Below are 12,074 nucleotides of genomic sequence, written 5' to 3'. Positions count from 1 at the left end.
TCAATCTCTGTTTACATACAATAAATGTTATTAAACAATTAAGACTTAAGGCTCGTTGAAATTGTTAACAAGAAATATATAAGGCCTTACGAGCCATTCGCAGGATGTTTGTGCGTGAACTGTACGTGTATATATATATATATACACATGTAACGAATTCTATTCTATATTAATTCTATATTAATTCTATATTAATTCTATAAATCTCAATTCTTAAATTTCAATTCAAAAAACACTCACTTGTAAAAATTTACAAGTAGAATTCGTTACATGTGTATATATATATATATATACACGCACAGTTTCCGCACAAACATCCTGCGAATGGCTCGTAAGGCCTTATATATTTCTTGTTAATAAATGTTATTGTTTCTCAATTCAGTTGTTTTGCAAAACAAAAATTATTTAAAACACGAGAATAAAATACAAAATCTCTTACGAAAAAAACGTTCACCTATTGACCATAATGTACGAAATCACGTTCAACTTGACTGTAAACTTTCAATATTCAGCGTTCAATTTTGAGCGTTTACGGTCAAGTTGAACGTGATATTTTCGTATACGTTACGATCAATATAGTTGAACGTTTTTTCCCGTGAGGGAAGGACAACATAACAGATCGTCTCGATTCGCATCTTTTGTGATCGACACACGTAGAATACCGAAAACATAAAATAACCAAAAATGTGAAATATTGTTCAGGAATTGAATATATAGGTAAAATCCCACCGGAAAAATCTCTTCGAATACATTGTAGGAACCAAGCGAGGGAACAATGAGCGGCGATTCTTACGGAAATTCCCGTGCTGACCGCGTGTACTCAACGCTTGTTTTCGGAACTTTTGTAGATTTCCACGGATTGTGATGCGAATGGCGTGTATCTTGTTTGAAAAGGAAATCCGATAATATTTCGAAATCGCGTCTATCCAGCTGCCCTTTGAAATTGTTTATCTCTCTCGTCGCGTTCGCTGCTATAAACCAATTTATCTCCGCGATCGGAATATTTCTCAAAATAGCCGCAAATATTGTTCGTCGGAAAGAGGCGAGGTGCGATAGATAAAGCGTTTATATATTTGTTTTCGTGTTGAAAGCGATAAATCAAACGGATTTTCGAAAATTCATCAAAGATTACACACAAAGAGAATTGCGCGCGGAGTTGCGGATAGATAAGAGACAAAGAAGAAATTTTCTTCCTCTCTCTCTATCTCTCTCTCTCTCTCTCTCTCTCTCTCTCTCTCTCTCTCTTTTTTTTCTCTCTGCAAACGGCGTGTTTATTACTGCGGCACAATCGCGAGAAAACGTCTGTAGATCGCAGAGACGTCTCGACTTCGTTGATTTATGCTCGTTCATTCTCGCCTCTTCGCGATTCCGTTCAAGATGAAATCAATAATTACAGAGAAAGATATATTTGTTGTTATAATCATTCCTCGGTTCGTTTCGAAGGAGCGTCGTGTTTATTTTCGAGAAATATTAGCGCGTGAGTTTTTGATTTCCAAATAAATCTCATTTTCAGGCGTTATTTGTTTTTTTCAAAAATATTTTGTTCTGTTAATTTATAAATTTTGTTTTGTTAATTTATAAATTTGTTATTTCTTTATTTGTTGAAACTAAATTGCAAAATTTACTACGTATTTTCTTACACTTAGCTTTCCCTCGTGTATTTCGATTATTTGTTTTCTTTGTGTGTCGCTCGGCAATCAAAGCCAAGTTTGTGGAAAGTAAATACATTATAGATTCCGCGCCGATGTACGTAAGCGCGAGAGCAGCTTAAACGAAAGAAAGAGAGAACGTTATTTCTATTCCATGGAGAGAACTGGTTCTGCGATTGGGGGAAGAGGCGAGCGCGCGCCGCGCGTGCCACTCGCGTGTGTCACGTGTCCCTATGCGCGGAGGTAACAGGTAAGAGGTAACAGGTAAGAGGCGAGGTCTAAAACCGCAGGTAGAAACGTTCTTTCTCTCTCCTTTTCTCGCCAACTATGAGAGAGCGATCGTAAACAAAGAACCAACCGGCATAAATTAACCGATTCCATCGAATGAATTGCTAATGTAATCACGATTTAATTAATATTGATTAATGGCGTATAATTGAGGACGTTTGTTGTGAGCGATATTATAGCAATGTGAAAGCCGAGAGTGAGAGGCGCGCGCGTTAAAAATTTCATCTCGTTCAGATCTCGCGATATTCTTGCGATTCGCGCGGAAAAGGCGCGCGATCTAAAGAATAGAATGCTTTTTATTATTCTATAAGCTTCTATTCATACGAGCAAACGTATATATATATATAGCTACATGCGTGCATCGCACCGTGGGAAACTATACATACGGCGCTGAGGAATGCTCATTTTATGCGAAATCACGGACTCACTTCGTCTATACACACCTTCACCTACACCGGCGCTGCTCGCGCGCGTGCTTCGCAACATTTGCGCAATAAAATCAGCCGACAGATGTGAAAGAAAGAACGCGCCGCGGAGTCTTGCGGCCGTTGCGGTTGTCGCGTCGATGGACGACGTTCCGACGTTTCTTTCCGACAAGGCGCGGGCAAACGAGCGCGGGACCTGTTCGCGCGAGGGTGAAAGAGAGTAGTATTCCAGGCGCGCGCATCTTCTCGAAGATTTCGCGACAAGTAGTCGCGTGAGCGAAACGAACGTTGTCGTATCTCTTCGTTAAGAAATCTCGCTGCGGCACGCGCGTAAATCGGAGCGAGGCACCGAAAAAGCCTCGCCGAAACTTGAGGAAAGTATATTTTAGATCTCTCTCCTGAAATCGATAACTTAACTCGAAAGAAGAGAACTTCGCAGGTAGTTGCGCATCGGCGATAAATTCGCGCGCTCGGTACGCGCGCGATATTCAAAAATAACGGGTGTATCCTTCTTGCGTTTTTGATCGAGCGCGCGTCGCGAGATAAATGGGCGATTGCGGGCGCGCTTCATATAAGACAATCTCTCGTTCACTTATGAATATTCATGAAATTCTTCCCGAGCGAGAAGGGGAAGCCAGAACGCAAGCAACAACCCTTTACGGCGCGTCTCTCACGGCTTTCACTAGCGGTTTTGTTTTTTTTTTTTTATAATAATAGCAATCCGAACACACAAACACATCGGAAAGGCGGAGATTTGGGACGGGCTTTAAACGCTTTATCAGATCATTTATATCTCATGAGGAGCTTTAAAGACACGCGAAGAGTGACGTTTTGCATGAGAAGTGGCCGAGAGCGCGCGGGAATAAATAATTAGACCGTAGCAAATAGCGAACCCGGCGATACTTTATGGGCACACTTTGCCAATCTCGTCGATCGCTTTTGCGAATTAGCGAGCGCGCGCGCGCGCGCTTTTTCACGAAAAAAGGAACTACATCTCGTTTCGAGGTACGCAATTTTTGCCGACGACCATCAGTAGCGTTCCCGGCAGACCCGATAATTACTTCGTCGCTAATGTCTTCGTGCCACAATACTTCGCCTTTCCGATGACCTTCGATCCAGCTGTTAATGCACATTCTCGACATTACTGCTCGTATATTCCGTGAACCAATCAATTTAATTACAGCTTCTCGTGCATGCCGAGGGAATGCACAATGCAACCGTTCGCTTCATCGAGCGCGATGCAAATTTACTCCTTAATGCCGTTAATTATAGACCGCCGTTCAAACACTCTCGTTATCAGTGGCTTTGAATCAGGCGTTTCGAAAAAACAAAAAAAAAAAAAAAGAACCCAAGTCATCAAAAAATGACAGCCATGACGTCTAATTCCAGATAGATTTTTCCTCGCTCGGCGCCGTTTCCCACTTGCGCCAAGTTAAACTCCGCGCTTTCGTCTCTGACGCGAGCATTTGATTGAAGATTTCCAAACGCGATACGCCGAGACCACCGTGAGACGAGATTGTGTCAGAGTTTTTTAGACGGACCTAAGTGGACGTCTTCGAAAATCCGTTTTTATGTCGTTAATTATAGATTACCGGGCTGCGAGAGCGCTTACCTATTTATCGAGACGTCAAATCTTAACGGGAGATTGAATAAAACAAGAAAAACGGCGCGCGCGTATTAAGTTCTTACGAAGAAATGATTTAAAAAGCGTTCCGCCGTGTGCTGCTCTGCTAAAAGCGAAGAATTTAAAAAAATTCGGTAAGATGAAAGAGAGAGTAAAATAATAAAACAAATAGCTTGTGTAAATAAATGTAAATTGTAATAAATAAAATTTGTATAAATAAGTATTAATCTGAAAGTATTAAATAAAATTAAATGTAAAACTTCTTTTTTTTTTTCCCGTATCTGCTACCTTAAAGAAACATCACCGTTTGCGCCACGTGCGGCTCTTACGAACAAGCCTAAGAGCGATCTGATACTATTCTCCTGCCTTGTACTCCCTGCTGAAACTATCGTGTTGCTAAACAAACGCCGCGCTTCCTCTATTTTTTACTTTATTTTTATTTTTTTATTTTTATTTTTTTTCAACAACGTTTAACATGCCGCGGGGATCTGAGAAGCGTGTCATTACGGGCGCGGCATAAAAGGAATCATCGATAAGAAAGGTGTTGAGAGCGAGATCGAGATACGCGAACTGTCTTAAACCGCATGGCGTCCGGAGGTGCTAAGCGGCTCACGGCGAGGTGTTATATGCGCAACATATGAACATCAGATACAAGACGATAGGACGCGTACGCGAGATTCTCTTTTATCGGATCGACACAAATCGTCGACCGACGGCTTACGATTCCCGGTCGCGCTATGCAATTTCGCGAGATCGTGATGATTTCTGACAACGGTGAAACGTAAAATCATCGTAAAAAAAAAAAAAAAAAAAAAATAAACGTTCCGAGTCGAATTTAGATAGCAATATATTTTATGACGCTGAGAATTTGAAGAAATAATTAGACGGCGAGAAAACAAAAGACAATATCTTGACGCGTAGTTTTTACACGTGTCTCTTTTTTTCTTATTCAACGTGTTATAGAAGTTTTGTTAGAGGGAGAAAGAGAGAGAGAGAGAGAGAATAGATCTGATTTGTGTTCAAGTTATAAGATTCTCACACACAGCGCGTCGCCTAATATGAACAGAGGAACTCGTAGCCGCAGGCGGCTTTTTGTGCAGGCCACGAAGCGTGGAATTAACTGGTGCTTCCCCCTTTTCTAAAACCAACACGTAATTATCTCACCGGCGTTTGCGTTCGGTGAGATTCTTTTTGCCCGGGCTCTTTTTCCGCCGACAGGTTCGGCAAGCGACGATACCCGATATTTACATGGCAGGTGATATCAATTATCGCCCGTGAGCCGTCGATGCCCCGGAGCCAAGATTGCAGCCGAATCCGAGTCTTGAATGGTTCCTCGCCAATTTGCTTGGATTCGCGCCTTCGTCATTTTTCTTTCGTACCTATATCCTCTATAGTACTCATAGTTAGCGCCGCACGATATCATAACCAACGGTTGTTGGGATCTACCCAATTTCTGAGAGACTGCTCGGCAAGATTCGCGAACAAAATCAAACACTTTGCATGATTTTTGAAAATCTCAGGATCGATGCAATCGAATGTAGTCTTTGCACGCACCAATGCTTTGTTGTAAAAAAAATATTGTTTGTTGTGTAAAGCTCTGTAACGGATAATAAATAAAAATTTAAAACGCTTTATAAAATACGCGTCTATTTTTATGTCCTTCGGTTCTCGTGTGTGTAAAAAATGCTTAGAAATTGGTGGAATGCAAAAGTGAATATATTATCATTATTTACCAGTCAACACTCTGTGTCTTTTTCTCTTTCTCTCTCTCTTTCCCATTTGTACACTTGAGGACGTACACAGACGACCGATTTTTCTTGCTTCTCCCGAGATTGGGCGTAACGTTCCGTTGCAGCTGAAGCCAAACGGTGACTCGATAAGTACCGTGATGGTCCCCCGGGGCAAAAACAAATAATAACTCGACCACGAGAGGGGCTCTCAGTTAGGCTACGACGTCCGGAGGCTCCCATCTTTCGCTTTACTCTTCGAGACGACTATCGCAATTTTGAAAATGGTTGTCTCATCACGAAGGCAGTAAGAGAGAGAGAGAGAGGAGAGAGTGCCCGAGCTTGGGACGCTGTCGATTACAGGGCGCGCCGTTGCTCGTCGTATCCCGGTGTTGGTTTTCGAGCCTTTTGTGTTAAAAAGACGCGCGTAATCATTCTCCTCTACCGAATGAAGCCGATGCTTTTACGAACGCATAGAGAATCAAGAGAAGATCCAACAAGGTAGGAGAGAAGAAGAACGCCCCATAGTCTGGCCCCCTTTCGTTCGCCCCGTGCCGCTTCCGATCGCCCTCCGGGGCCCGTAACGAGCCCGACTGGCCGACTTTTTTGCCGCGTCGTGAGCTTAGCATAGGGAATCACCGTACATGCTTCGACAACAGGTGTCAGGATGACCGGCTTTCGATCGAGCGTGCTGAAATTGCAGCCTCTTGCGCACAAACTTGCGGTAGTGTCGACCGGTCGCGTGAGTGACTTTGCATACGCCGCGATTACGCGGCTTATGAACGGCCACGCTCGTTCGCCGTCGCCGCCGCCTTTATTCGCGCGCGGTTTATGCAACGGGCGTGCGATTCATTCACGGTCGCGTGTGACAGCTTTATTTAAGATGTATCGCGTACGAAGAGGAACATTAATCGTCGGAAACGTATAATCGATCGCCAAGCGAATATATCGCGATACGCGATTACGAAGATGATAAATTCACCGATTGACAATTAAGCGTAACGAGATTTTGCGACTTGATGACAGGGTTTTGTCTTAATTCGCGCAAATCTTAAATAACGTACTTTACGATGTTGGATGATTTTCTCAAGTGCATCGAAAGCATCATCATCAAAAAAAAAAAAAAAAAGAATGTAATTTCGCGCTTACGAATGAGTGAGAATTTGTTGGTTGCGCCGCGGACTCTAAACGCGTGGTTTATGTTATGATTTATAGGATTTGTTATTTCGCGTGGACCACGCTGCGCGCGGAAACGAGGTGGGGCCGTTGTTAACGCGACGAACCGACAAAAGAATGCGCGGCGGGACGCACCTGTGCACCATCAGGCGGAAATTGCGAACGCTTCTTCGTACCTCAAGTATGTTTTTAAAAGATGCGATCCGTTTTTGCGAGCTGAATCGGTTTGTCCGCAGAAACGTCCTTCGCCGCGCGAAGACGCGTGTACGTGTGTCACACAGCAAATACACACACACACATACGTAAGCGAAAAACAACCTTCGTTCTGAAGCCAAAACGAAAGAGCGAGGCGGAAAGCCAGGAAGAGAATTCGGGCGAGACAAAAAGATAGAACGCGCCCGACTACAAATTCGTTTCTCAGCAAAGTGGCGCAGCTGTGCCACGGTCACGACTGTGTCAGCATTCGAACAACACAGATATAGTTTTATTGACTGTTTCGCATTTACGTGGTTTTTGCATGTGTTCTTCTGTAAATTCCGTTCATCCTGTGACTTCGCGAATTCTGTCAGCTTCGATACACGTGTCGAAGACAGTCGCTTATGTGTGAGCAAACACTCGCGAGTTATAAATTATATTGTTCTTGCAATTGAGGATTTATGTTGCCATATCGTATAAGAATAAAACACATATAATTATTGCTTCTTTGTCTCTCAAAGTAATTTATTGCTCCTAACAATACATAGTTGTTTATTGAGTGTGATATCGTTTAATGAATGTATATTTGTGAGTTTTTATCGAGTATTAGTATTTTTCGTTCTTTTTTTAATATATCACACGATATGTAACTATTCAAGAAACGGCGTGATAAACAATGGTTAAATAAATAGACGACGGTGAACACATGCGATAATAGCTGTCCGTTTCATTTCGCACTTACGCATCCGCTTAATCGTCTCATCTGACGAGCACAATTTACACGGTTCGAAATTATTCGCTTCCTAATCAACGAACGTCTATCACGTTTAAGGGCAAGAGATCGTGTAATCTGGAGCAATCGTTTCCGTGGATTGATGGGTGATTGATGAAGTGCGCGCGGTTCCAAAAAACAGCCTACACTACTTTCATAATTAAAGATTGAAAATGCGTGTAGTACTGATTAGTTTTCTGGATCTGTCCCACCAGAACGTAAAGAGAAACTTCTACAATTCTTTCAAGATTGAGAAAAAAGTAGCGGAGTGAAAATTGCATGTCGTAGTTAGTTTTACTTCAAAACTTGATAGACACTCGCGAATTAAACAGTACATACAAAAACATAATAATGGAAAATAAAAAACACTAAGAAACATTTAACTTTGCATATAATTTCTTAAGAACACAAAATATATCATATAATATCTTCGAAACACAATCTTGTTGTTTTGACAAATTATTTTATACAGTCTATAAAACTATAAAATTTATAAAAAAATTCTTAAATATATTATACAATTAAAATAATTTTTATATAAAAATTGTTATACATCCTATATTATTTCCATGGTTTAGAAGTACTCTTAGAGGGTGATTTTGTACTAGTTGATTTTGCCGGAGTGCTTTTTCTTGACGTACCCCGAGCGTATTTTGACGATGTTTTTGCAGGCAAATCTCGGGGTATCTTTGGTGAAAGATCTCTCAATGGTGGTGGTGATGATTCCATATGCTCTTTATGTGTCGATACTTCTGTTGTTTCTGCTTCACTTTTTTGTGTTTCTGTGATTGTTGATTGGTCTATTTTTGTGATCTATAAAACACAATAGATAATTTATTTGGGTGTATATTTATGTGATAATAATTGATTACACATTGTAAGTTTTACGTATATGTAATTCCTTTGTTTTTGCTTTACTCACAGTTTTTCAAAAAATATACAAAATTAACTTATATATACTAATCGAATAATATAAGAATAAATAAAACCAATATAAATATTGAACTTCAAAATTATAATGACATTGCAATTATCTACCTTCTTTTCGACACTTGTAGATAGTTTTGAACTTACTTTAAAATCTGTACTCCACATTTCAGACTCGAGATTATTTTGTGACTGCGTGATTGTGTCCTCATATTTTTTTATTATTTCTTGTTTTCGCAGTTTTTCTTCTCTGGTCATAGCAGTATATCTAAACACAAATATTACAGAACAGTGATGATTTATATAAAATGTAGAATAACATATAAATAATAAAATATATAAGTTTTACAATATAAATACTTACATATAAAAATACTATAAATTAATAAATATATACTTTTTATAATATAAATTACTAAACATATAATTTTTATATTAATTATTATATATTAGGTAAGTATAGTGGAAACTTTGAGTAGATTTACTTCTCGTATATTTCAGACTTCTTCTCAGAGTTGCATGTGTACACAATCAATTTTTCGGGATCACCGTCTACACGTTCCGTATGTATTAACCCTAACAACTCCAATTCTTTTATAATTATTACTAACATTTCTTTATTTGTTAAGGGTCTCCTAGAATTTTCCTAAAAACACAAAATAAATAATAGAATATTACAGACTTTACATCATAGTAGTATATTAACACTTTTAATTTTTGTCGTACGGCGCATGTGCGCCACGTAGCGTATCTTAAGACCTTTTGCCGTATACAGGTAAAATGAGCAGTCGTCGACTAAAGTCGACATTCGGCTGTGGAAGATACATTCGACAGTCATTATTTATACTTTCGATACCAACACTCAAATGATTAACACAGCATAATATCTCGTTTATACACACATGCGGGGACATGTATACACACACACACTCAAACATTTGCATGTTTTTTTCTTGCATTTCGAAGATATTATCTAGATATATTGTCAAATATATCTACATATTATTTGTATAAAGAAAGTATAATATGTATATACGTTACCTTTTTCACAGGTCTTGAATACTTCGTAACCAAATCCGTAAACAGGGCACAAAATCTTCGGTTGGCTTCTATATTTGCAGCGGTATAGCGCCACACATTTTCACGTTCCTCGTGATCTTCATCAAAATACTCATCTTGATTTTCCATTCGTATACTACCTCGGGCAATGTACTCGTCCAAAATATTTTGTTCTTCATCTAAGGTATACTTGTTTTAACCATGTTTCTCTAGTTTTGCTTCCGAATCTGTAGTTTCTTCTGGTTCCATTTTGTGCACTGGTAAGTCAACCGTGTACGAATTGAAAGCAGAAGAAAAACTACAGATTCGGAAGTAAACAAGAAACAACATGTTAAAAAAAGTATACTTACCACTGCCTGTAACCTGATTTATTTCTGCAGCAGTAGTTTCATTTTCTTCTTCTGAATTCCTTTCTACAGGATCCATTTTTCAAGATCAAGTTCTTTCTTTTCTTTTAGTAGCCCAACGATTTTGAAATTGCGCACACGAACAAAGTACTTTTCAACGACTGAGAGAGGACCACGACTGTGTAACGATTATATATGTCTTTAACAGTCCAACGTCTTTCTATGAAACCAATAGCGTGCTGCTACGTTTCGCTGCGTTGTACTTACTCCAATAATTTCTTCTTAGGATGCGATTTCGTAAAGCACGTAGTTTACGCGTAACCAATCACATCTCGTTCTGATTTGTGTGAAAGTTTGAAATATTGAAGCTCATTGGTTACAGCGGTGACACGAGGTGAATGCGTGCTGTTTTGAGATTTGCTTCTTGAAATTTCTATATCTCGTAAATACAGTTTAAGGTAATTACCGGGTTATTAGTATGCGGGCTGTATTTGAAAAACTTATTCAATCATTGTGTAACATAATCTGTAATATATCATAAAGAGCAGTAGTTTTTAAATCGTTTAAAATCGTGATTTATATAATTGTTATAGTTGCGCTACTTAGTCATAATATATATAATACACAAAGTAAGGTCCATCATATATGTAATACTTCTATATTGCTAACCACGTATCTGTGCAATAAGCGCGCCGAGAAAGTGAGATAGAAGATACGTGTAAGGTATTTTCATCCCGCTCATGCTCATTGGCGTCAAAATACATAACTTGTAGAAGTGAGAGAATCTTACGCGAAGTCGTATATGTCTATCTCGTAATGTTTTCGCCAGCGTTTCGCCTTCGCTAGCAGTATAGGAGTATTACATATATAAGAGCCATCGGTTCGCCATTTTGGCGGGACTTTGAATCTACTCTTGAGCGTTTTTTTCAGAAGTTATTCTCTTTTTCTCTCTCTCTTCTTTGTCAATTATTCGCTGCAACGCGTCACTCATGGAGCCGTGACGAGTGACGTCAATGATAAAATTTCTTTGGGGAACAACTAGTTGCCCAAAAATATATGTACCACGTTAGCCAAAGATCGAGTAGAGTTCAAGAGCGATGTGCCTAGGGTGTGTAAAGAAAGTTTTTGTCTCGATTTGTTTTTCGGTAATTCGCGTTTTCTTTCTCTCTTTGTTATTATTTTTGTTTTTTTCTTGTTTGTTCGTCGCTTTCTTGCGCGGCAGTCAAGATTTTTCCGAATTGTTTGGTGATTGAGAAAATACTTAATGATGGACGGATCTTGGTAGCCAACTGACGAATATCTTTGGCGTATGCAGATGTACTATACGCACGTCACAACCCACTGCGCTCGTTTTTTAAATAAAATTTTATTACGCGCGATAATTTGACAACAATGTTTTTACACATCAATTATGCTTGCTTGACGCTTATCTTCTCCACTCTTCTTGCCATTATAAAGAGCCGTCTACAATGGAGAGTTGTAGGCCGTAATAGTAAGAAATTGACCAATCACAGACAAAGTACAGAAGAATAATCGATTGTGATTTGTCAATTTCTTACTGTTACGGTCTAAAACTCTCCATTGTAGACGGCTCTTAATATAAAAACACTATTGCTTACAAATAAGTCAAAAACTTATTTAAAGTATTTTAAAATGTCAAAAGAGTGGTTTTAAAGAAAAATATCTCGTCAAATATAACATCATGGAACAAATGCTCTTTATCAAACTTAGAGGAAAAAATGTACATGTGTTTTATTTTTTATTTTACAAAGAATAGTATATGTATAATATGTTGCAGATAAAACTACTACTGTTCGCGAATTGTCTGATCGGGCGTCTGCAAAGTGGCTAGCAAAATATATTTTGTTTTATCCGTAATTTTGTA

At 39.2% G+C, this 12,074-nt stretch overlaps 1 protein-coding gene across 1 annotated transcript; it reads right to left on the bottom strand.

Moving 5' to 3' along the window:
• Positions 1-8,273: 8,273 nt before the first annotated feature.
• Positions 8,274-10,386, bottom strand: LOC109856419. Its single transcript, XM_020431683.1, has 5 exons — positions 10,193-10,386; positions 9,825-10,021; positions 9,269-9,429; positions 8,931-9,051; positions 8,274-8,669 (listed from the first exon to the last, which is right to left on the bottom strand). The coding sequence occupies exons 1-5, from the start codon at positions 10,266-10,268 to the stop codon at positions 8,418-8,420; spliced, it is 807 nt and encodes a 268-aa protein (XP_020287272.1). The 5' UTR covers positions 10,269-10,386; the 3' UTR covers positions 8,274-8,417.
• Between the last annotated feature and the right edge of the window lie 1,688 nt (positions 10,387-12,074).

The sequence above is a fragment of the Pseudomyrmex gracilis genome, unplaced genomic scaffold (genome assembly GCF_002006095.1).
Source record: "Pseudomyrmex gracilis isolate BER0280 unplaced genomic scaffold, ASM200609v1 scaffold_118, whole genome shotgun sequence".
Taxonomy (NCBI): domain Eukaryota; kingdom Metazoa; phylum Arthropoda; class Insecta; order Hymenoptera; family Formicidae; genus Pseudomyrmex; species Pseudomyrmex gracilis.
The sequence above is the reverse complement of the archived record's forward strand: the minus strand, read 5'-3'. Positions and strand labels throughout refer to the sequence as shown.